This window comes from Hyla sarda, chromosome 9 (assembly GCF_029499605.1).
Source record: "Hyla sarda isolate aHylSar1 chromosome 9, aHylSar1.hap1, whole genome shotgun sequence".
Taxonomy (NCBI): Eukaryota; Metazoa; Chordata; class Amphibia; order Anura; family Hylidae; genus Hyla; species Hyla sarda.
In genome coordinates this window covers 7,917,009-7,942,437 of record NC_079197.1, presented here as the reverse complement: position 1 = coordinate 7,942,437, position 25,429 = coordinate 7,917,009, and the positions used below count along the sequence as shown (strand labels likewise).

Below are 25,429 nucleotides of genomic sequence, written 5' to 3'. Positions count from 1 at the left end.
ATGCTGGGAGTTTTAGTTTTGCAACAGCTGGAGGCACCCTGGTTGGAAAGCATTGCTCTAGCTGAGTAGTAATTTTGTCACAGTAGCAGAGTCAAAGTGTCTGTGTCCTACTAGGTGTGTGTGTGTGTGTGTGTGTGTGTATATATATATATATATATATATATATATATATATATATATCTCTATCTCTATCTCTATCTATCTGGGCACAGACACTTTGACTCTGATATATAATCAGAGCTAATTTCTCCCAAAAACAGCGCCAACCCTGTCCTCAGGTTGTGTGTGGTATTACAACTTTACTCCATTCACTTCGATGGAGCTGAGCGGCAATACCATACACAACCTGCAGACAGGTGTGGAGCTGTTTTTGAAAGAAGTCAACTCTCTAATACTGGACAATATTTTTTTAAAGGAGAAATCCAGCTAAAAGTGGAAAAAAACTATAACTTAATTTTTATTATATATACTCGCCATGATACCACAAGGCATCCCTGCTTATTTTGTTTCGAAATCAGACCCCCATAAACAGCTTTTAAAAATCCTGAGTCAGCAAAAAACACACATTGGGCTTGTTTCCTTTGTGAGTTGCAGGGAGGGGAGTGTGTTGCCCTTCAGCCAGTCAGGGACACTCAAACACTGCATACTGAAGCTGTCAGCTCTCTGCACTGGGGAGAAGGGAGTGTAAAGTGTCATCTATGGTAGACGCTAGTCATCAGTGTGATAAGATCTTATGGACTTCCTGCCTGGAGAGAAATTTTAATGGTTATTTCCCCCCCAAACTACTTATATACTGTTGCCGTGAAATGCTCCAGATGAGTCCAGGGTTTGGTCTTGTCCCAGATAGCAGTGATGTCCGTGCTGCAGATTTTATATAAGGTACAGAAGGTGGGACCCTTTCTTCTATTGTACAGCTAAATATTCCCTTTATTGAATGTCTCTCAGCTCCGGACCTCAGAAGTGCTCAGCCTGTATCCAGGAAGGAATATTTGAAGAAGGAGTCTCCATTTTGGAAAGCACCACAGTAAGTCGCACTATGGAGTTAATTTTCTTGAAATGAAGTAGGAACAAACTTTGCTGTAGGACTTTTGCTATAGGACCTGTGCCGTAGGACATGTCCCGAGGACCTGTTATGTAAGACCTGTGCAGTAGCACATGTTGCAAGGACCTGTGCCGTGGGACCTTTAGGACCTTTGCCATAGGACATGTCCCAAGGACCTGTGCCGGAGGACCTTTGCCGGAGGACATGTCCCGAGGATCTGTTATGTAAGACCTGTGCAGTAGCACATTTTGCAAGGACCTGTGCTGTAGGACCTTTAGGACCTTTGCCATAGGACATGTCCCAAGGACCTTTGCCGGAGGACCTTTGCCAAGGATCTGTTATGTAAGACCTGTGCAGTAGCACATGTTGCAAGGACCTGTGCTGTAGGACCTTTAGGACCTTTGCCATAGGACATGTCCCAAGGCCCTGTGATATAGGAGCTGTGCAGTAGCACATGTTGCAAGGACCTTTGCTGTAGGACCTGTGGGATCTTTGCCATAGGACCTGTGCCGGAGGACATGTCCCGAGGACCTGTGCCGTAGGACCTTTAGGACCTTTTCCATGGGACCCCTATGACCTGTGCCATAGGACCTGTTTGACCTGTGTCATAGGATTTGTCCTGAGGACCAATGCCATAGGACCTGTGCCATAGGACCCGTGCCATAGGACCCTTTGGACCTTTGCAATTGAAGTGTATAAAAACACCAGGATATCTGGTGACAATGGTGCCTTTTGGGGGAGGGATATGTCATACTACAAGTGATGCTTTTGAAAGCAGAGAAAAATTTAAGTATCTGAGCGACTGTGACAAGAAAGAAAAATGATTTTATATATATATATATATATATATATATATATATATATATATATATATAGTGTGTGTGTTTTTTTTTTTAATTACTTTTAATCCCCCACCCCCCCCAAAAAAGCTCCGCTTTTACTTTCAATCCTAATGCTTTTAGTTTTACTTTCTATTCCCCCCCCAACAAAAGCTTTCATTTTCATTTTTACCATCCAAACTTTTACTTTTAGTCCCAATACTTTCAGTTTTACTTTCTAGACCCACCACCCCCAACAAAAGCTTTCACTTTAATTTTTGCCATCCCAACTTTCACTTTTACTTTCCATCCCAATGCTTTCAGTTTTACTTTTCATTCCACCCACACCCCACAAAAGCTTTCACTTTCATTTTTGGCATCCCAACTTTCACTTTTACTTTCCGTCCCAATGCTTTCAGTTTTACTTTTCATTCTACCCACACCCCACAAAAGCTTTCACTTTCATTTTTGCCATCCCAACTTTCACTTTTACTTTCCGTCCCAATGCTTTCAGTTTTACTTTTTATTCCACCCACACCCCACAAAAGCTTTCACTTTCATTTTTGCCATCCCAACTTTCACTTTTACTTTCCGTCCCAATGCTTTCAGTTTTACTTTTTATTCCACCCACACCCCACAAAAGCTTTCACTTTCATTTTTGCCATCCCAACTTTCACTTTTACTTTCTGTCTCAATGCTATCAGTTTTACTTTTTATACTACCCACACCCCACAAAAGCTTTCACTTTCATTATTGAGAGAAAGAAAAAGAGATCTCGATCTTTATATACATTTTCTTCTCTATCTTGTGTATTATTTTTTTTTCCCCCTTTGGGGTGGGGAGAGCTGAAAGTAAAAGCATTGGGCAGAATAAAACACGAGGAGCTTAAAATGTGGCATCACTGAGGGGACAGGTTTACAGATAAGACTGAAGTGTATGAATAATGTGATCTCCGTGTACAGATCCGTGTGTTCTTTCTCCCTTCATCTCCAGGCGTTTTCAGATAACGCGGCGCGGCGGGAGGTGGAGAGTCTGCCCGCTGTCTGCTCCAACAGTGGCTGCACCTGGAGAGGGACCATCAAGGAGTATGAGGTGAGCCCCCAACCTCCCCACATTTTGTTTTCTCGAGACTAGTGTTCCCCAATGTGTGGCTCTTCAGCAGTAAACCTAAAACTCCCATCATGCCATGACAGATGAAGGCTATTTGGGCATGATGGGAGTTGTAGTTTTGCAGTCCCTGAATAGCCACACATCTTCCTGTGCATTGGGTGGCATGTCGGCACGCGTTTCATGCATTCTCTATGGGAGCGCCGGAGATACATGAGCGCTGCACTCGGGTATCTCTGGTGCTCCCATAGACGGTGCATGGAGCCAGTGCTCATGTGGATAGAGCAGTGTTTCCCAACCAGGGTACCTCCAGCTGTTGAAAAACTACAACTCCCAGCATGCCCGGACAGCCAACGGCTGTCCGGGCATGCTGGGAGTTGTAGTTTTGCACCAACGAAAAGCACCTTGGTTGGGAAACACTGAGAGAGGGGATATGATTTCAAGTAGCACTGTACTTGTGTATGTCCTACACTTGCATAGACAGTGCATGGAGAAACTGGGCGCCATTTTGGAGGTTGTACTGCAATTCTAGAGTAGTGGAGAATCCCTTTAATGTTTTGTTGGCATTTAAAGGGGTACACCACTGCAAAACTTTTTTTTCTTCTTTAAATCAGCGGGTGCCAGAAAGTTAAACAGATTTGTGAATTACTTCTATTAAAAAATGTAAATCCTTCCAGTACTTATTAGCTGCTTTATACTCCAAGTTCTTTTCTTTTTGAATTTCCTTTCCGTCTGACCACAGTGCTCTCTGCTGACACCTCTGTCCATTTTAAGAACTGTCCAGAGTAGGATCAAATCCCATAGCAAACCTCTCCTGCTCTGGACAGTCCCTGACATGGACAGAGGTGTCAGCTGAGAGCACTGTGGTCAGACTGGAAAGAAATTCAACGGCCAAAGGTTGTCCGGGTATGCTGGGAGTTGTAGTTTTGCGACTGCTGGGAAACCCTGCTCTAGTTTAAAGGGGTTATCCAGGAAAAACAGTTTTTATATATATATCAACTGGCTCCAGAAAGTTACAGATTTGTAAATGACTTCTATTAAAAAATCTTAATCCTTTCAGTACTTATGAGCTGCTGAAGTTGAGTTGTTATTTTCTAAGTGCTCTCTGATGACACCTGTCTCGGAACTATCCAGAGAGGAAGCAAATCCCCATAGCAAACCTCTTCTGTGCAGTTCCAGAGACAAGCAGAGATGTCAGCAGAGAGCACTGTTGCCACACTGGTGCCTCAACTTCAGCAGCTGATAAGTATTGGAAGGATTTTTTTTTAATAGAAGTAATTTACAAATCTGTTTAACTTTCTGGAGCCAGTTCATTTAAAAAAAATAAATAAATAAAAATAATTCCAGTGAAGTTCCCCTTTAAGTCTAGTCATATGTAGTTCTCCACCAGTCTGCCTCGTTGTCCACACATGTATCTACCAGCTGCACTAGCGGTGACTGTGTGTTTCGTCATACTGGGTTCTGCAGCAGCTGTAACCCATATTTTTGGTGCGGTGCGGTGCACTGTGTGAACATGTCTTTGTTTAGAAATTCTTCCGACTCTTCATAGTTTAGATCACTCCATGTCTTGGATGCTTTCCCAGTGCCGTGGCCTCTTAACCCAGTAAATGCCGGATGACATACTTGCACTTTTTCCTATACGTGGTATTAAAAATGAAGCGTCTATACGAACGTCTCATCTAAAGTCAGTGCAACTGTGGAACCTTCTGATGTCGTATGTACGGGGATTTTATCTATCTTTCTGTTTCCTTTCCTCATCATTTCCGGTTTTGCTGTCTGTGAATGCGATGGACCGTAAAAACCATTCAGGCCTAAAACTTTTCACAGCTTATGGTGCGTTCACACGGCCGTCTGTCCCCGGTTATTTTATTCCCCGTTTCGGTTCTGTTCTTGCAGGCTGTAAACAGATTAAGAACTGTTTTTAAAAAAATCCCATTCGTGGCAATGGTATTTTTTTACAATACGTTTACATCCGTTTGTACCCGTCAGCGCTCATTTCCGTCTCTTTGACGGCAGAAAAAACGGCACATGCAGTATTTTTTCTGCCGTCAAAAAAATGAAAGAAAAAAACGGATACAGTAAATTTAACATTGAAGTCTATGGAAAACGGATGAGCCTTTAATGTCATCCGTTTGCATCCGTTTTTTCGATTTGTTTTTTGATCCGTTTTTACTTCTGAGGTTTATTAACTGAACAATAATAAACACAAACGGATAACATCCGTTATTGTCCGTTCTTCTTGTAAAGTCCGTTTTTATTTTTAACGGAAGAGGAACGGGACGGGTCTAGACGGCCGTGTGAACGCAGCCTTAGGGGGGTCTAGTCCAGGCCTCCTGTGAGCTGAATAGAACAGCAGACAATAGAACAGGAAGCACCTACACATGTACACACCCGTCTACACCCAAAAGCAATGCGGAATGGAGTGTTTAATAGCACAAGCACCTGTTCACACTTAAAAATACTCAGTAAAGTTTATATTTTGTGTTAATATTTTTATGTTATGAATATTACATAATTTTGCATATATTTTGCCTTATTTTTGTGTGTACAGCTGTTAGTGCTATTACATACTCAATATTATATTTTGTAGAGATTATGAATTACATATTTTTTTTGCACATATTATGAGTATTATGTATTTTGCATTATTTTTGTGTACAGGAAATAGTGTTGTTACCTATTCAATATAATTTTTTGAATAAATTATGAATATTACATATTTGCATATATTATGAATATGGATTTTTTTTTTACTCTGCATTATTTTTGTGTGTACAGGTGAAAGGGTTTACCTACTCAATATAATTTTTTTGAATATATTATGAATGTTACATATTTAATTTGCATATTTTATGAATTTGTATATTTTTTTTTATTCTGCATTATTTTTGTGTGTACAGGTGATAGTGTTGTTACCTACTCAATATTATTTTTTTTTTATATATTATGAATATTACATATTTAATTTGCATATATTATTCATAATATATGCAAAGTAAATATGTAATATTCATAATATATTAAAAATAGAGATGAGCGAACTTACAGTAAATTCGATTCGTCACGAACTTCTCGGCTCGGCAGTTGATGACTTTTCCTGCATAAATTAGTTCAGCTTTACGGTGCTCCGGTGGGCTGGAAAAGGTGGTTACAGTCCTAGGAGACTCTTTCCTAGGACTGTATCCACCTTTTCCAGCCCATCGGAGCACCGGAAAGCTGAACTAATTCATGCAGGAAAAGTCAGCAACCGCCGAGCCGAGAAGTTTGTGACAAATCGAATTTACTGGAAGTTCGCTCATCTCTAATTAAAAAAATAATATTGAATAGGTAACAACACTATCACCTGTACACACAAAAATAATGCAAAATAAAAAAATACATATTCATAATATATGCAAATTAAATATGTAATATTCATATGTATATTTTTTTTATTTTGCATTATTTTTGCGTGTACAGTGTAGTTACATACGATTACTATGGACACCCATAAATAATGCAAAATATAACTATTGTGTATGTAATAGCATTAAAGGGGTATTCCAGGAAAAAACTTTTTTTTATATATCAACTGGTTCCAGAAAGTTAAACAGATTTGTAAATTACTTCTATTAAAAGATCTTAATCCTTTCAGTACTTATGAGCTTCTGAAGTTAAGGTTGTTCTTTTCTGTCTAAATAATCTCTGATGACACTTGTCTCGTGAACTGCCCAGTTTAGAAGCAAATCCCCATAGCAAACCTCTTCTAAACTGGACGGTTCCCGAGACACGTGTCATCAGAGAGGAAAGAACAACTTTAACTTCAGAAGCTCATAAGTACTGAAAGGATTAAGATTTTTTAATAGAAGTAATTTACAAATCTGTTTAACTTTCTGGAGCCAGTTGATATATATATATATATATATAAAAAAAAAAGTTTTTTCCTGGATAACCCCTTTAACGCCTGTACGCACCCAAAAATAATGCAAAGTAGAACGATTTTGTGTATGTAATACCATCATGTAATAGCACTAACGCTTATACACCTCAAATGCTAAATATAATTTTGAGTATATAAACAACACCTTCGCACCTCCTGATAACGTGTTGGATTTAATCTGCACTGATACATTGTAACACACTTCCCGGACGGCACAGAGATTTGCGCTGCTGCTGGCGTTTCGCTCACAGAGCATTGTCCTAGACTGGATACAATTGTATCAAACTGTGAGTTCTTTATAGGTCTTCAGCCTCTGGTGATGCGGAGGATGTGGAATCGAAACGCAAAGTATATCAAAGAGTTTCAGAATGTTTAATTTTGTATCTACAGAAAACCCCCTATAATTCGCTCTTCACCAGCTGCTGACGCCGTATCGCCGCGCTCTTCTATGTTATCCTTATTACACATTCATGTGTTTTTTTAATTTTTTTTTTTGTCTTCCCCACCCCAGTGGTAATTGTGTGTAATTCGGTCCCTAGAGACCGTATTCGTGCCATTTGAGCCCTGGGATCATGGGTATTGCACTCCATTTACGGGATTGTTTTTTCCATTCAGCACTTCTACTCCCAGCATATTAGATATGCTGGGAGTTTTAATAGGAAAGCAATGTGTTGGAAACCTCTTTATCCAAGCAGGGTGCCTCCAGCTGTTGCAAAACTACAACTCCCAGCATGCCCGGACAGCCAACGGCTGTCCGGGCATGCTGGGAGTTGTAGTTTTGCAACAGCTGGAGGCACACTGGGAAACCCTGCTCTAGTTTAAAGGGGTACACTAGTGGAAAACATTATATATATATATATATATATATATATATATATATATATATATATATATATATATTTATATATATTTATTTATTTATTTATTATTATTATTTATTATTATTACTTTATTTTATAATTTTTTTTTTTTTTTTTTTTAGCAACTGGTGCCAGAAAGTTAAACAGATTTGTAAATTACTTCTATTAAAAAATCTTAATCCTTTCAGTACTTATGAGCTTCTGAAGTTAAGGTTGTTCTTTTCTGTCTAAAGTGCTCTCTGATGACACCTGTCTCGGGAAACGCCCAGTTTAGAAGCAAATCCCCATAGCAAACCTCTTCTACTCTGTGCAGTTCCCGAGACAAGCAGAGATGTCAGCAGAGAGCACTGTTGCCAGACAGAAAAGAACAACTCAACTTCAGCAGCTGATAATTATTGAAAGGATTAAGATTTTTTAATAGAAGTAATTTACAAATCTGTTTAACTTTCTGGAGCCAGTTGATATTTAAAAAAAATAGTTTTTTTCCTGGAATACCCCTTTAAGTCTTCAGCTCCACTTCTGCTGCTCTGGGCCCTGTGCAGCCTGCAGCCCCTCCACCCCTGCCTGACTGCCGAGCTGTATACAGAGGTATATACTGCAGGAGGAGGCAAGGGATGTTATTGAGGAGGCTGGGGGGGGGGGGGGGGTGAGAGGAGAGGGGCCCTGCTGCTGATTACATCCTCCTGTATGTGGCAAAGCTGAGGCCGACCCTGCGGACAGAAGAGGGGCGGCCCTGGGATTTTAGTAAGACCAGGCCCTATTGTGGGATGTAGAGCCAGGAGCACGGGTCCCTTTATATATGTCACCTGGCCCGGGCCCGTTACTGCAATGCGGTCCTGCCCAGAACTCTTCCAGCACTGTGTTTGTATAGACCGGTATTTCCCAACCAGGGTGCCTCCAGCTGTTGCAAAACTACAACTCCCAGCATGCCCGGACAGCCAACGGCTGTCCGGGCATGCTGGGAGTTGTAGTTTTACAACAGCTGGAGGCACCGTAGTTGGGGAAACACTGGTATAGACAGTAATGTAGCAGTAAGTTCCATAGAGACCAGCATTTCCTAAACCTATAGCCATCCACTTGTTGCAGAACTACAACTCCCATCATGGAACCACAGGTTATAAGACTCTGCTGTAGAATCTGCTGTATGGGGATGGAAGCCATAGAAAAGCTGAGTGCTTTGTAGACGTGGTTTGTGTTCTTTGTGTTCTGGCATTGTGTCAAAAATAAGTCTGGAAAGCACCGTGAATTTAGCGTGGGAGGCGAAAAGTGGTGGAGGGGGGGGGGGAGAATGGAGAAATGAGAGAGGAGGGGGGGGGGAGAGAGAACGGAGAAATGAGAGAGGAGGGGGGGGGGAGAGAGAACGGAGAAATGAGAGAGGAGGGGGGGGGGATCCACTGCAGCACAAAGTATTTCAGGAGTGGAGGGTCTTGCAGAAATGGTAGTGAAGCCGTCATAGTCGACATTATGTGGAGACAAAGGGCAAAAACACTGTAAGGATCTGAGTTCACAGCAGCGCAGAGTATTACAGGAGAGAAAGATCGCAAAAAGGGCCAGCATTGTTCTTATTGTAAGAGGGGAAATGTAAGCAATGGTTTCCTATATCTCTCCGCCCTTTACACACCAGGTGGTGAATTATCTGCTTCCTGCATCCAGGACAAAGGACACATGATGTTTGCCAACCAGGGTGCCTCCAGCTGTTGCAAAACTACAACTCCCAGCATGCCCGGACAGCCTTAGCTTTCCCAGACTTACCCAGTGAATGTCAAAATTCTAGTAATACAGTATTACTGGGATGTATCCTTGTAAATGACTTCTATTTAAAAAAAAAAATCTTAATCCTTCCAGTACTTATCAGTTGCTGTATGCTCCACAGGAAGTTGTGTAGTTCTTTTAAGTCTGACCACAGTGCTCTCTGCTGACACCTTTGTCCGTGTCAGGAACTGTCCAGAGCAGGAGAGGTTTTCTATGGAATTTTGTCCTACTCTGGACAGTTCCTAAAATGGACAGAGGTGTCAGCAGAGAACACTGTGGTCAGACTGAAAAGAACTACACAACTTCCTGTGGAGCATAGCTGCTGATAAGTGCTGGAAGGATTAAGATTTTTTTTTTATAGAAGTGATTTACAAATCTTTTTAACTTTCTGGCATCAGTTTAGTTGATTAAAAAAATAAATATATATATATATATACGGTATATTGTTTTCCAGTGGATTGTCCCCTTTTAAAGGTTGGGTTTGTCTTCTGAGTAATGTGCGTGTATAAAGGCGTCTCACCATAGCGGCCGTTCCCAGCCTCTCCCTGTATTATTCGTTTCGTGTTCTACAATTGTGGCTGTATAGTGTATCGGGGCCTTGTCTTGTGTAACCTGCAGTTACTGGTATCAATACTTGTCTTGCCTTTTATCTTTGATACATTTTTATTGGTTTGAAGTAGATTTATCTAACCGTAACCATATAACCCCGTCAGGCCCACACAAAGCATTGAATTATGAGGCAATCAAATACACTGTATAATAATAAACGTAACGGCTGCAGCTTCATAAAGATTCCATTGTATTCTACTTCCTCTTCCTTCCAAGCATAGATCTACCTGTATATTGATGGGGGAGGTCCCTGCAGGACCATGTCGGAACTGTACCACATGTAGCTTAAGGGGTTCTCCGGTGAAAATTATTATTATTTATATATTTAACTTTCTGGCACCAGTTGATTTTAAAAAAAAAATAAACAGATCTGTAAATGACTTCTATTAAACAATCTTAATCCTTCCAGTACTTATTAGCTGCTGAATACTACAGAGGAAATTATTTTCCTGAATCCCAAGCACAGTGCTCTCTGCTGACATCTCTGTCCATTTTAGGAACTGTCCAGGTCAGCATGTGTTTTCTAGGGATTTTCTCCAACTCTGGACAGTTCTTAAAAAGGACAGAGATGTCAACAGAGAGCACTGTGCTTGGGATTCAGCAGAGAGCTCTGTGCTCCAAAAAAGAAAATAATTTTCCCCTGTAGTATTCAGCAGCTAATAATTACTGGAAGGATTAAGAATTTTTTTTTTAATAAAAGTAATTTACAAATCTGTTTAACTTTCTGACACCAGTTGATTTAAAAAATAAATAAATAATCCACCGGAGTACCCCTTTAAAAGTCTTTCCTCTTCTTGCATTTTATTTTTGGAATTTTGAACCCTAGTTGCTTCCTTCTTGTGAAATGTTCTGTTCCTGTTAACCCTGTGCACATTTTATGTGTTGCTTTCCATAGTGTTTGACACCAGTAGTTTACCCTTTCAAAATGTATAGCGCACTGAATATCCATTTGGTAGTGACTAAATCTGCCTTGGAGATTGTTCAGGAGAGGAAAGATAAAGGCTGGAGACTGAACAATCAGGCAGCTCCTCTGGGGAATTTCACTATATATATATATATATTTTTTTTTTATACAAATGTGTTCAAGGGTGACAGTAGTGCTTATTTGTAAGTGTCGCTCAATGATCTCCCAACCTGTTGCTCTCCAGCTGTTGCAAAACTGCAACTCCCAGCATGCCCTGACTGCCTTTTTTTTTTAAATCAACTGGTGCCAGAAAGTTAAACAGATTTGTAAATTACTTCTATAAAAAATTCTTAATCCTTCCAGTACTTATTAGCTGCTGTATATTACAAAGGAAATTATTATTTATTTTTTTTTTTTTCTGTCTGACCACAGTGCTCTCTGCTGACACCTCTGTCCAGAGCAGGAGCAGGTTTGCTATGGGAATTTTCTCCTGCTCTGGACAGTTCCTGACCTGGACAGAAGTGTCAGCAGAGAGCACTGTGGTCAGACAGAAAGGAAATTTAAAAAAGAAAAGAATTTCCTCTGTAGTATACAACCGCTAATAAGTACTGGAAGGATTACATTTTTTTTTTTCAATAGAAGTAATATACAAATCTGTTTTACTTTCTGGCACCAGTTTTCCACCGGAGTGCCCCTTTATGGAGTGTTTACGTTGTTAGCTATAGACCTAGATAAACAACCTTATCCTGCCAATCTTGAATAGCGACATTTTAGGCGTGGGAATCTCTCTTGCCCCCTCCAGGTTTTTGCCCGTAGCATAAATGGATCAGTCGTTGGTGTATAAGATACTAAATGATCCCCCGCTGGTAATGTTCACTTTAGGTTTTCGCAGTACGTCTCATATGTGGATTCCCAGAATTATTCCCCGTCCATCCTGTTCCTCCGTATCAGTCGTCTCCAAACTGTGCCATAATAAATGCGATTTTGTTCCCTTTCAGACCCAACATGAAGGAAAGTGCCCGTTCATGCTGGTACCGTGCCCATTGTGCAAGACGTTGATCAAGGCGACCGACCGAGAGTGGCACAATGATCGTGAGTGCCCCGAGCGCAAACTGAACTGCAGATACTGCAAACTCTCCTTCTACTTTCCAGAGATTAAGGTACGGAAGGTTCTGGTGCTGATCTGTATGCGCCCTTAAAATTACATCTGCCCCCTGGAGTATGAAGGGGGAATTATTATTTTTTTGAATCAGATGTTTTTATTAAACTTTTACAGTTTTTTTTAACAAAAAAAAGTAACAACTTACATGCACACAACCCACCACCCCTCCTCCCACCCCCCAAACCAGAAGGGGGAATTATTAATGTCTTCTTCTGTTCAGGCTCATGATGAGATCTGCCCCAAATTCCCAATGACTTGTGAAGGCTGCGGAAAAAAGAAGATTCCTAGAGAAAAGGTATTTACTCCAGAGGGACTGATATGGTAATGGGTGCAACACCCGTTCCTCTTTATAGCTGTGTATATACTGTATAAAAAAAAAAAAAAAAAAAAAAAATATATATATATATATATATATATATATATATATACATGCATTCATACACACAAGCTTATCTCCTGTCTGGGAGGTCAAACCCCCACATCTTAAAGAGGTACTCCGCTGCTCATTGTTTGGAACAAACTGTTCAGAACATTGGAGCTGGCGCCGGGAGCTCGTGATGTCATAGCCCCTCATGATGTCACGCCCCGCCCCCTCAATACAAGTCTATGGGAGGGGGCGTGATGGATGTCACGCCCCCTCCCATAGACTTGCATTGAGGGGGACGGGGTGTGACGTTATGAGGGGGTGGGGCTATGACGTCACGAGCTCCCGGCTCCAGCGTTCGGAACAGTTTGTTCCAAACTCTGAGCAGCGGAGTACCTCTTTTAATAGCGGATGTGTACACACATCATTAAGGGGAAAAAAATGGTACGCATATTGTAAAATATATATAATATATATATATATATATATATATATATATATATATATATATATACATTTTTTTTTATTTTATATATACACAGATACATGCAGTCATTGGTGGGTGGGAATGCACGCCGTGCATTGTCTGTGGGCACGAAGGGGATACCTGAGCGCTGTTTTCTGGTATCTCTGATGCTCCCATAGACGATGCATGGAGCGTGTGCTGACCCATAGAGTAGGGACCCTGTTCTGGAGACCGCAAGGGGTCCTAGAGGTCAGACTCCCTGCAATCAGACACTTTATCCTTTTATCGTGTGAATAGAGCATACATTTTTTTAGAGACTGATATACCCCTTTTAACTCCCATCACATGTTATACTCCAGTCACAACCAAAGCTGCATCCACAATTCATCAGCCCTGCTGATACAGGCTTGTTGGAGATCGTATAGTTTAATTGCAGTTTCTGTTCGTCTCCACAATGCATGTCACCTGTACAGTGCCTGGCATAATGCATGACAGCAGAGCACGTTGGCCTTTTCCGCTTTAGTTTTGGCTCGGCCTTCGGAGATCCCCTCCTCCTGAATGTGTTTTGCCTAATACAAATGACTCTAATGGCTTCTGTTTTTAGTTCCAGGACCATGTAAAATCATGCGGTCGGTGCAGAGTACCATGCCGCTATCTAGTTGCCGGCTGTACAGACATGGTAAGTGTTGGCTATCAGTCGGAGGCTACAGGGCAGACTATGCTGGATACAGCCCCAGCAGCAATGACTCCTCACCGCCCCCCTCCCATTGTTGTATCCGGGTGGTCCGTCCTGGGGCTCTTTGTAGCAGAGTCTCCCTTGTAAGCCCTTCTCCTAGGTTAACATGGCAGCTCCGATATCGGCCATGAAGCCCTGACTTAGATCAGGGCTCCCAATAACCTTGGCTCCATTTTACACTTTAGATGGGGTCGCCGGCCCATACAGAGTCCCGCCTGCTACGTGGATTGGGGGGGGGGGGGGTTTGACTGCAATGATTTAGCTGAGTTCACATTTCAGCTAAGCGGTTACCCCCCATGCGATGCCAGGTCAGTGCACTGTGTCAAGATGCGGTATGACCCAAAAATGGATTGGGGATGGACCAAACCATTAGTGTGAAAGAAGGGGGGGACACTAATACAAACCAAACAGCGGGGGCAGCTTATTTATGGGGCATCATGGCTGATTCATTTTACGATGGGTGACTGTTCCCTCCTGCTTTTACTTGTAGATGAGGGTTTTCCAGAGAGTGTGTCTCCAGCTGATGCAAAACTACAACTCCCAGCATGCCCGGACAGCCTTCGGCTGTCCGGGGATGCTGGGAGTTGTAGTTTTGCAACAGCTGGAGACACACTGTTTGGAAAATATTGCTGTAGATACACTTGGCAGCGATACATTATAGATGCCACCTGAAAGCAAGAGGACATGGTCCCCATCTGCGGAGCCGGCGGCTAAAAATGGCGCCCTAATCGCGGTCAATCATTTGCCCCTACAGGTGGAAAATGACAAATACTTAGACCACGAGATCAAGCATGTGGCTGAACATTTGGCTGAAGTTTGGGAGTTTATACAACCACGTAGAAATGAGCTGAACGAAGTCACTCACCGTATGGGAATGATGTCCGTGCAGGGCATCCCTGGCCCGCTCAGCAGCACGCCCTCCACAGCAGCAATGGCGGCGGTTGATCTCTCGAAGACCCCCGATCTACTGCGCCTATTCGAAGTGGTGGATAAGAAGAGCACAGTCCTGGAGAATATCGTATGTGTCCTGAATAAAGAGGTGGAGAGAGCGAGCATGGCCATTGAGGAGGTGGTGAAACAGCGCCGGGTGGATCAGGAGAAGATCGACACCCTTAACGCAAAGGTCAGTCCATGTATTGTGTGTACGCGGGGGTGACAAGCCTGCACCTCTGTCTGCTCGACATTCATGATCATCATTTTAAAGGGGTACTCCAGCGATAAACGTCTTATGCTCTATCCAAAGGATAAGGGATAAGATGTTAAATCGCGGGGGTCCCGCTGCCGGCAGCCGTGGTGTCCCAAAAATACGTAAGCTTGGAGCTTCCGTGTTCGTGAAGTCACGCCATGCCCCCTCCATTTATGTCTATGGGAGGTGGCGTGATGGCTAGTACGTAGTCGTCAAGCCTTCTCCCATAGACATGAATGGAGTGGCGTGGAGGCTGTAGTCGCCAGTCATCTGGCACAGAGCGGAGTTAGCTCCGTGCACGGATGACGGTGGTGCCGCGCTGGCGATGGCGAGGGTCCCCAGTGGCGGGATCCCTGTGACCTAACATTTTATCCTCTATTCTTTGAATAGAGGATAAGATGTTTATCGCCAGAGTACCCCTTTAACCTCTGGATCTTAACAAGAATGTTCCCATTCATTGACAGCAAGCAGAGATCTTAAAGGAGATATATTATGTTCAAAAATGTATCCCCTATCCGTGGGTTAGGGGATACGTTTAGATTGGGGGGGTCTGACTGCTGGGATCCCCCGCGATCTCCTGTACGGGGCCCCAGCTCTCTCCAGGAATGGGGTGTGTCAGCCCCCACACAAAGCGGTGGCCCACACGCCCCCTCCATATATCTCTGTGGAAGATTCCTTCGGCTATTTTTGACTTTCCCATAGAGATATATGGAGGGGGCGTGTCAGCCGCCACTTCGTGCGGGGGTCAACACACCCCATTACTGGAGAGAGTTGGGGGCCCCCTACAGCAGATCTCGGGGGCCCAGCAGTAGGATTCCCGTGATCTAAAACTATCCTGTGGATAGGGGGATATGTTTTTGTACATTGTATTTCTCCTTTAAATACGGTGAGGAAGTAAAAGTCTCTTAGAAAACTGCAGAATTTATTTTACAATGATCTGCGCCCTCTGCTCTTAGTTAACAATCTGTAATGTTCTTGTGTTATAGGTAAGACAGCTGGAGCGCACATTGGGTCAGAAGGAAGTGCAGCTGGCAGAACTGGAGACCCGGGTACAGGAGGCAGAACTCTCCACGTATGAAGGGATATTTATCTGGAAAATTACGGATTTTGCAAAGAAACGTCAGGATGCCATTGTTGGCCGATGCCCAGCCATGTTTTCTCCACGTGAGTAGCTAGAAAGTTTCTTTCAATAAGTTAACTGCAAAATATAGGACGTCGCCCTGTGCAAAATCCAGAACTGTATACACTGCCCTATCCAAGAACAAGGGGAGGAACAGAAGTCCAAGTACTTTGTCCTCCTCATCCAGCAGGTCAATCTGAATGGAGATAAAACCAGAGAGGTCTCAAAAAGACAAAAGCAGAATATTTAGTTTTGGGTGGTGACATTTCCCAGGAAAAAAAAAACAATTCTGTGGAATATTTTCACACCTTTTATTCAGAACACCTACTATAAATATATACATTAAATGTAAAACAAAATTGACAGCTGAGCCTTACCATTCCCCTTGTCAACATGGTACATTCCATTATGAGATCCACTATTATTACCGTAGCCAGGGATGTATTAGTAGTAATAAGAAAAAACTAATAATAAAATGCTCAAAATTAAAATGCTAAAAATATAATAAAAAATAAATAAATAATAATTAATAAAAATAAAGTAAAATGACAAAAATATAAAAATAAATAAATAAAAGGCTAAAAATAAAATATTAAATGTATTAAGTAAAATATAAAATAAAATGTATAAAATAAATAAAAATATAAAAAATAAAAATTTTAAATATAAAATAAAAATGTAAAAATAAAATGCTGAAAAAAATATAGATTATTAAAAAAAAAATTAATTAATAAAAATAAAATGCTAAAAATGTAAATAAATAAAAGGCTAATAATAAAATATAAAATAAAATATATAAATTATAAAATAGAATATAAAAAATTAAGAAACATAAAAGATAAAATAAATAAAAAATAAAATAATAAAACTAAATTTAAATAAAACAAAATAATATAATTAATTTTTTATTTTTTTTTATCCAGCTTTTTACACCAACAAGTATGGCTACAAGATGTGCTTGCGGATCTACCTGAATGGAGACGGCACTGGGCGAGGAACACACCTATCTCTTTTCTTTGTGGTAATGAAGGGGCCGAGTGACGCTCTACTGCGGTGGCCATTTAATCAGAAGGTCAGTGCTGCTCCTATGTGGTTAGAGCTAATAAGCACTTCAAGGTGTTGGGATCTATTTGCAAGTTGCAAAATGCCTAGGCCAGCGTTTCCCAACCAGGGTGCCTCCAGCTGTTGCAAAACTACAACTGCTAGCATGCCCGGACAGCCTTTGGCTGTCCGGGCATGCTGGCAGTTGTAGTTTTGCAACAGCCAGCAGCACCCTAGTTGGAAAACACTGGTCTAGACTGTAACATAGCAATAGTTCAGAAATGCACTGGGTCAGCATATTCTGTGCATTCTTCTGCAGGCCGCTATTGTAAACAGGTCATTCCCGCAGCGGGCTGGAGTTTGCACACGGCCTCTGACATGCATCGTGGTGTAATCTCTCCTGAGCTATAAATCTAATACATTTTTGACAAACGTGATCTGGGAGAGTCCTCATGGTACATGTACATTCTATAGCGTCTGATCTACTATAATGCAAATCTACAGGTTCCATGAGGGACCGTATTCTGGGATGGCGATAATAATTTGATTTTAAAGGACTACTGTGGTCTTAGACACTTATCCCCTATCAGCAGAATAGGGCATAAGTGTCTGATCACGGGGGGTCCGACTGCTGGCACACCGCACGATCTCCAGTATGGGGACCCGGCATTGACGCGGCTAATGCGTGTGTCGTCGACCTCACTGAGCCCCGTCCATACAGCTCTATGAGAGAGGCAGGATTGCACGAATGCTGCATTTCCGCCTCTCCCATAGAGATACATGGAGGGGGGCATTTCGGCTGTAGCGTCATGCTGCGGCCGACATGCCTCCTGCACGGGAAAGCCACGGCAGAGCCAGGACCCTTTACAGGAGATCGCTAGGTGTCCCGCGGATAGGGGATAAGTGTCTAGGACTGTAGATCTCTTGTGGCCTATAGGTTATGGGGAAGATCTTGGAGGGTTTTCTGAAGTCTATGGGGGAAATTTATCAAAACCTGTGGAGAGGCAATAGCAACCAATCAGATCGCTCCTTTCATTCTTAACAAGGCCTGTGAAAAATGAATCAAGCGATCTGATTGGTTGCTATGGGCTACTGGTCATCCTTGCCTCTCCATAGGTTTTGATTAAATCTCCCCCTATATTTTTCTTCTTAACAGGTCACCTTGATGTTATTGGACCAAAACAACCGAGAGCACATCATAGACGCCTTCCGGCCGGACGTCTCCTCCTCGTCTTTCCAGAGGCCAGTAAGCGAGATGAACATCGCCAGCGGGTGCCCGCTCTTCTGTCCCCTCTCCAAGCTTGAAGGCAAAAATTCCTATATCCGGGAAGATACCATTTTCATAAAAGCCATTGTAGATCTCACCGGTCTTTAGAGCAAGAAGAAATCCCACTGCGATTGGGATTACTCCTTTTTTGTGTCTTCTCCAAAGAGCAAAGTACATAGAGCAGAATGTAGGCGAGAAAACGATGTCCTCCTGGTGCTTGTGTCCTCTGCATACAAGGGATCAGTATTACAGGCCTCACATTTATGTTCTTAAGTTATATATGGGGGATTTGGCACGGAGAGCAAATCCTACACAATCCTTCTTCTGTGGCATCTGCGATCTGTAGTGATTCCTTGTAACCATTTATCCCTGGAGTACAGGTAATCTTATTCTAGTCTCTATAGACTCCCCTCCAGCGATCGTCTAGGCCTCGGGACGCTTTCACGATGTGTTTGCAGTGTACGTTGCTATAGGAGTCCTATAGCAGCATCTGTAGCCCATAGGCTCCCATGCATAGCAGGACACTATTGGCCTCCATCGGGGTGATTGGGGCCTATGGATATGTTTGCTATATGCATCGGGAAATTAAAGGGGTACTCCGGTGCTTAGACATCTTATCCCCTATCCAAAGGATAGGGGATAAGATGCCTGATCGGGGGAGTCCCGGCGCTGGGGACCCCTGGGATCTTGCACGCGGCACCCCGTTTGTAATCAGTCCCTGGAGCATGTTCGCTCCGGGTCTGAATACCGGCGACCACACGGCCGGCGGCGTGTGACGTCACTCCTCCACCCCCGTGTGACGTCACGGTCCGCCCCTCAATGCAAGCCTACGGGAGGGGACGTGATAGCTGTCACGCCCCCTCCCGTCGGCTTGCATTGAGGGGCGGAGGCGTGACGTCACGCCGCCAGTAATCAGATCCGGGGACTGATTACAAACGGGGTGCCGCGTGCAAGATCCCGGGGGTCCCCAGCGGCGGGACTCCCGCGATCAGGCATCTTATCCCCTATCCTTTGGATAGGGGATAAGATGTCTAAGCACCGGAGAACCCCTTTAAGGGCGTAAACAGACACTGCAGGTACAGAATGAGGCGACCTTACCTGCCGGTCGCCCCCATCAGACACTGTCATAGGCTTTTCGTGAAGAATCGCACGTTATCGATCCATCCTGTCTTCGTGTTCTCGCTGTTCCCCGGAGCAGCCACATTATTGAGGATCGCTGGGTCTGCACTATAAGGCTGTGTTCACATCACATTAGGGTCTTCCGTCGGACGTATATCCACATATATCTCTAATATGTGCTACTCTGTAGGTATACGTTGCTTATACACCCCCATGATGACAAAAATATATATTATGTAGCATACTGTGTTTTTTTTTTTTTTGGGGCACAATGTTTATGCATAAAAACGCTTGGTGGACAGGTATACTGATGTGCATGTCCTAATAGCTCTTTTGGCCTTCTTTGGGTGAATAGGACTCTAGGAATATCTTTTTCGGCATAGGGCTGCATAAAAAAATCTTTATATAGGGAGAAACAGAGGGGCGTGGATAGGGATAGGTGGAGAGAGGTTTTTTTCTCTTCTATTGTTAAAGCGTTACATTCACATGGCAAAAGTTTTGATCAGTCGGGGGTCTGAGTGCTGAGATTCCCACTGATTATTAGAATATTGTTTTCCAAACATTGTGTCTCCAGCTGTTGCAAAACTACAACTCCCAGCATGCCTGGACAGCCTTCGGCTGTCCAGGCATGCTGGGAGTTGTAGTTTTGCAACAGCTGGAGACACACTGTTTGGTGAACGCTGCATTAGAATGAGCCGGGAGAAGTGCTCGGCTCCTCACTCCCCTCGGTGCAGGAGACCCTCTATAGGAGTCTATGGAGTAATCTCTTGTAGAAAGATTTGAAGAGAATAGTTAGCTGATCCCTTCTCCCAGCAGTCATTAGGGTCTCGGCAACTAGACCCTGACCGATCGGTAACGCCTTAGGAACCGAGGGCCATGAGACACCTGCTATTAGAGGAATTACTGTGATGTAAAAACCACTGGCTATGCCATGGAGGGCTAAACAGTGCAAGTACCACTGCTCGGACCCCTACTGGTGGGCATACACTTTAGATAGCTGTTGGGTGAACAACAAGCTATTCCACCCCCCTTCCCCCATATACGTGTTTCTACCCGGCTTTAGTTTTGGCTTCTATGCCAATAGGTCTCTAATGTGATGTAAACAAGCTGTAGTCAGATCCAGCTTCATGAAGTCCATTGTGTGTTCCATGAGCCCGAAAACCTCAGCAATTCCACATGTGAATCACAAAGCCATCCCTTAGATGCAGAGGACACGCACCCTATGTTATGTACCTCCCACCCGCGGCCCTGGCCCGGCACCTTCACTCATCGGTCAGATACATCCCCATAGATCGGTCACTTATCAGTCCGATACATCCCCATAGATCAGTCACTCATCGGTCAGATACATCCTGTAGATCGGTCACTTATCAGTCAGATATATCCCCATAGATCAGTCCGATACATCCCCATAGATCAGTCACTGATCGGTAACATACTTCCCCGTAGATCGGTCACGGATCGGTCAGATACATCCCCATAGATTGGTCACTAATGGGTCAGATACAGCCTCATAGATCGGTCACTTATCAGTCCGATACATGCCCATAAATCAGTCACTCATCTGTCAGATACATCCTGTAGATCGGTCACTTATCAGTCATATACATCCTCAGAGATCGGACCGATACGTCACCATAGATCAGTCACTCATCGGTCAGATACATCCCAATAGATCGGTCACTTATCGGTCTGATACATCCCCATAGATTGGTCACTGATGGGTCAGATACATCCCCATAGATCGGTTACTTATCGGTCTGATACATCCCCATAGATCGGTCACTTATTGGTCTGATACATCCCCATAGATTGGTCACTGATCGGTCAGATACATCCCCATAGATCGGTCACTGATCGGTCAGATACATCCCCATAGATTGGTCTGATACATCCCCATAGATCGGTCACTTATCGGTCAGATACATCCCCATAGATCGGTCACTTATCGGTCAGATACATCCCCATAGATCGGTCACTTATCGGTCAGATACATCCCCATAGATCGGTCTGATACATCCCCATAGATCGGTCACTGATCGGTCAGATACATCCCCATAGATCGGTCACTTATCGGTCAGATACATCCCCATAGATCGGTCACTTATCGGTCAGTATAGTCTGACTGTTCCATGTGGTCTGTTAGCGGATAACAGCACCACCCCCACCCCCCTGGTCTGTATACATGGAGCCGACTACAGTCTTTATAATGTCGGACAGTTCACTAGGGTCAGAGCTAGATACCACGAGACGCCACCTATGGAAACGCATTCTGCAATGGATGTACGACCTGCGCGCAGTAGTGGCTGATGTGGTATCAGGACGCCGTCTAGCTCCGGCCTTAAGTCGACTTGTATTTCATGAGCCGTTCCACCTAAAAACCCCTTATTGGTCATGGTCCAGACATTGGGGACTATACAGGAGCAGTAAAATAAAAATGGATCAATGGATCCTTGTGTAGAAATGTTTTGGGTGGAAATGCCCTTTGAAGTCACCAGCCTGTGGGGCGCAGCGGCGGTCGCATGTTAATGGCCGGCACAGATCACATGGAAGCAGGAATAGAGGGGTTCACTTCTTGTTGTAGACAGCAGCAGATTCTTGTAGACTCCTTGTTTCCTTCTTTTGGTCGTGCACCTCCATGTTGGCTGCATAACTCTCCAAATAGACCCTATGCTCCTAAAGTCAGGGGGCCGGGGACCTCACTAGGCCCGAGGATGGTGAAGTCGGCTCACCTGAGATGGGGGTCCTCTTCCGCCTGGGCCGGGACTCTTCCCACAGCCCGTGATCACACCCAGCAGACTTGTTGCAGCAAAGATGGTTTCTGCAGCAGAGTCACAGATATTTCTGCAATGTGTGAACAAAGCCCGATTCTCGTATTGTGAGGGGCCGTGGTGAAGCCTCTAGTGGGACCCTCCCCTTCCCCGCTTTAAATTCTGCACTGTTTCCAATGCACTAGTTACCTGAAGGTGTGTGCGGGCCCGGGCCTCAGGTGTGGATGTATATGACGTAGAGACAGAGGACGTATAGAGCCGCGTATAGACAAGTGTTTCCCAACCAGGGTGCCTCCAGCTGTTGCAAAACTACAACTTCCAGCATGCCCGGACAGCCTTAGCTTTCCCAGACTTGTGAATGGCAAAAAAGTCTAGTAATACAGTATTACTGGAATGTATCCTTGTGCCGTTCTGGGAAAGCTGGGTGACAACCACACTGTCATGGTGGTCACATAGCTATCCTGCCTGCTCTTGTAATACTGTATTGCTAGACGTAGTTGCTATTATGGAGTCTGGAAAAGCTGGATGCCAACCCCTGTAAGGGTACGTTCATACTGCGGAATTCCTCGAGTACTGCATAGCCGTCAATGGTGGCGGCGCAGTGGCCCGCGGTCCTACCGCCAAAGTATTTTTCGGCGACGGAATCTACGCTTGTGGAATTCTGCAGTGTGAACGTATCCTAATGGCGGCTAGATAGGTAATTGCCCGGATCTACTACTTAGCCACTCAGCTTTTCCAAACTCCTGAATGTCAGATATGCCTAGTTATATAGTATTAAAGAAGCAGGGGGATGAAATTTTTGTCACTCTAGAGCAGTATTTCCCTGTTGCAAAACTACAACTCCCAGCATGCCCGGACAGCCGAAGGCTGTCCGGGCATGCTGGGATTTGTAGTTTTGCAACAGCTGGAGGCACCCTGGTTGGGAATCACTGGTATAGACTTATAGGAAATTTGACACCGAAGGAAAATCTGAATACAAAAAAAAATGGTATCGCATCGTATACGGCGGTGTAGCCATAGGGCAAACATTGTGTATTTGTGACTACGCTTGTTCGGCCTCGCGGAGGTAAACGTATTATTTATGGGACAGAATGGCGCGGGAGGCCGCCCTGTCCCCTCCCATAAATAAGACACACTGGCGTGCAGTCAGTAGTCACAAATACACAGCACTCGTTGTAGTGAACACAATGGAGGAGATTTATCAAAACCTATGAAAAGGAATAGTTGCCCATAGCAACCAATCAGATGGCTTCTTTCGTTTTGCAGAGGCCTTGTTGAAAATGAAAGCAGCAATCTGATTGGTTGCTATGGGCCACTTGGCAACGTTTCCTCTGGACAGGTTGTGATAAATCTCCCCCTATGGCTGCACCGGGCCATACGCTGAACACCATAATGCCAGGATGCGCCGGCTCCACTATGATACTGGTTGTATGTAGTGTGACCCCCCCCCCCCTCCCCTTTATACAAATTAAGGAAACCAATCAGCAGCGCCCGTCGCCTCAGATTTTTGCCCTCATTTCGTGGATGACGTAACGGGGAGGTTGCGTCCTATATCGTCCTCCAGCTGGAGACACAAGTATCAGAATATATAGCGGAGCACAGATCACTGGACCCCCACAGAGTAATGGGCAGAGCCCCTCGTCATGCCTGGGGGGGGTCCCAGGGGGTCACCCCAGCTACATTGTATAAATAATCCTATTTTAGAAACCACATAAAGCCTTCACTGTAAATATAACACCTGTGGGGTCACCAGCCGCAGCCATCGCAGGGGGTTTTCTCATGGGGCTGGAGTCATGTGATGCAGTGATCTCCAAATTGTTGAAAAACTACAACTCCCAGCATGTTTTCGGCTGTAATTGTAGTTGTGTTACTGCTGGAGAGCCACAGGATTGGAATCACTGCTGTACTTAAGAGAGTTATTACATTGCATCTTATGTGATCCCCCCATACTGCAGCGGCAATGCCTGGATATTATGTGACCACCATACTGCAGCGGCAATGCCTGGAGATTATATAACCGTCATACTGCAGCAGCAATATCTGGATATTATATGACCCCCGTACTGCAGCGGCAATGTCTGGATATTATATGACCGCCATACTGCAGCGGCAATGTCTGGATATTATATGACCGCCATACTGCAGCGGCAATGCCTGGATATTATATGACCGCCATACTGCAGCGGCAATGTCTGGATATTATATGACCGCCATCCTGCAGCGGCAATGCCTGGATATTATATGACCGCCATCCTGCAGCGGCAATGCCTGGATATTATGTGACCCCCGTACTGCAGCGGCAATGCCTGGATATTATGTGACCACCATACTGCAGCGGCAATGCCTGGAGATTATATAACCGTCATACTGCAGCAGCAATGTCTGGATATTATATGACCCCCGTACTGCAGCGGCAATGTCTGGATATTATATGACCGCCATACTGCAGCGGCAATGTCTGGATATTATATGACCGCCATACTGCAGCGGCAATGCCTGGATATTATGTGACCACCATACTGCAGCGGCAATGCCTGGAGATTATATAACCGTCATACTGCAGCGGCAATGTCTGGATATTATGTGACCCCCGTACTGCAGCGGCAATGCCTGGATATTATGTGACCGCCATACTGCAGCGGCAATGTCTGGATATTATATGACTGCCATACTGCAGCGGCAATGCCTGGATATTATGTGACCCCCGTACTGCAGCGGCAATGCCTGGATATTATGTGACCACCATACTGCAGCGGCAATGCCTGGATATTATGTGACCACCATACTGCAGCGGCAATGCCTGGATATTATGTGACCGCGGCAATGCCTGGATATTATATGACCGCGGCAATGCCTGGATATTATGTGACCCCCGTACTGCAGCGGCAATGTCTGGATATTATATGACCGCCGTTCTGCATAGAAGCTTTGCTATCACTCCCATTATATTCTATATATTATTAACCAGTAAGATACTGTTGTGCTGCTTATAGGGCTCAACAGCGACGATTCACTGATGGAGAAGCAAAGTGAGCATTAATAGATATCTAAACTATATATTTATAATATACTTCTATATACTGCTGGACATTGATCTGAGCTGTATACTATATATAATTATATACTGCTGGACATTGATCTGAGCTGTATACTATATATAATTATATACTGCTGGACATTGATCTG

At 43.9% G+C, this 25,429-nt stretch overlaps 1 protein-coding gene across 4 annotated transcripts in view; it reads left to right on the top strand.

Annotated features, from left to right (window-relative positions):
• TRAF2 (TNF receptor associated factor 2) overlaps nucleotides 1–18,954 on the top strand; it is a 49,058-nt gene extending 30,104 nt beyond the window's left edge. For 3 of the 4 annotated variants that reach the window (XM_056538417.1, XM_056538418.1, XM_056538419.1), the window contains 9 exons: nucleotides 946–1,024; nucleotides 2,854–2,952; nucleotides 12,010–12,171; nucleotides 12,394–12,468; nucleotides 13,608–13,682; nucleotides 14,494–14,862; nucleotides 15,912–16,089; nucleotides 16,969–17,117; nucleotides 18,243–18,954. In XM_056538417.1, the coding sequence (XP_056394392.1) occupies nucleotides 946–1,024; nucleotides 2,854–2,952; nucleotides 12,010–12,171; nucleotides 12,394–12,468; nucleotides 13,608–13,682; nucleotides 14,494–14,862; nucleotides 15,912–16,089; nucleotides 16,969–17,117; nucleotides 18,243–18,461 (1,405 nt within the window). In that variant the 3' untranslated portion in view covers nucleotides 18,462–18,954. The remainder of the gene's footprint in view (nucleotides 1–945; nucleotides 1,025–2,853; nucleotides 2,953–12,009; nucleotides 12,172–12,393; nucleotides 12,469–13,607; nucleotides 13,683–14,493; nucleotides 14,863–15,911; nucleotides 16,090–16,968; nucleotides 17,118–18,242) is intronic. The other variant, XM_056538420.1, reaches the window with a different exon arrangement.
• Nucleotides 18,955–25,429: the final 6,475 nt, after the last annotated feature.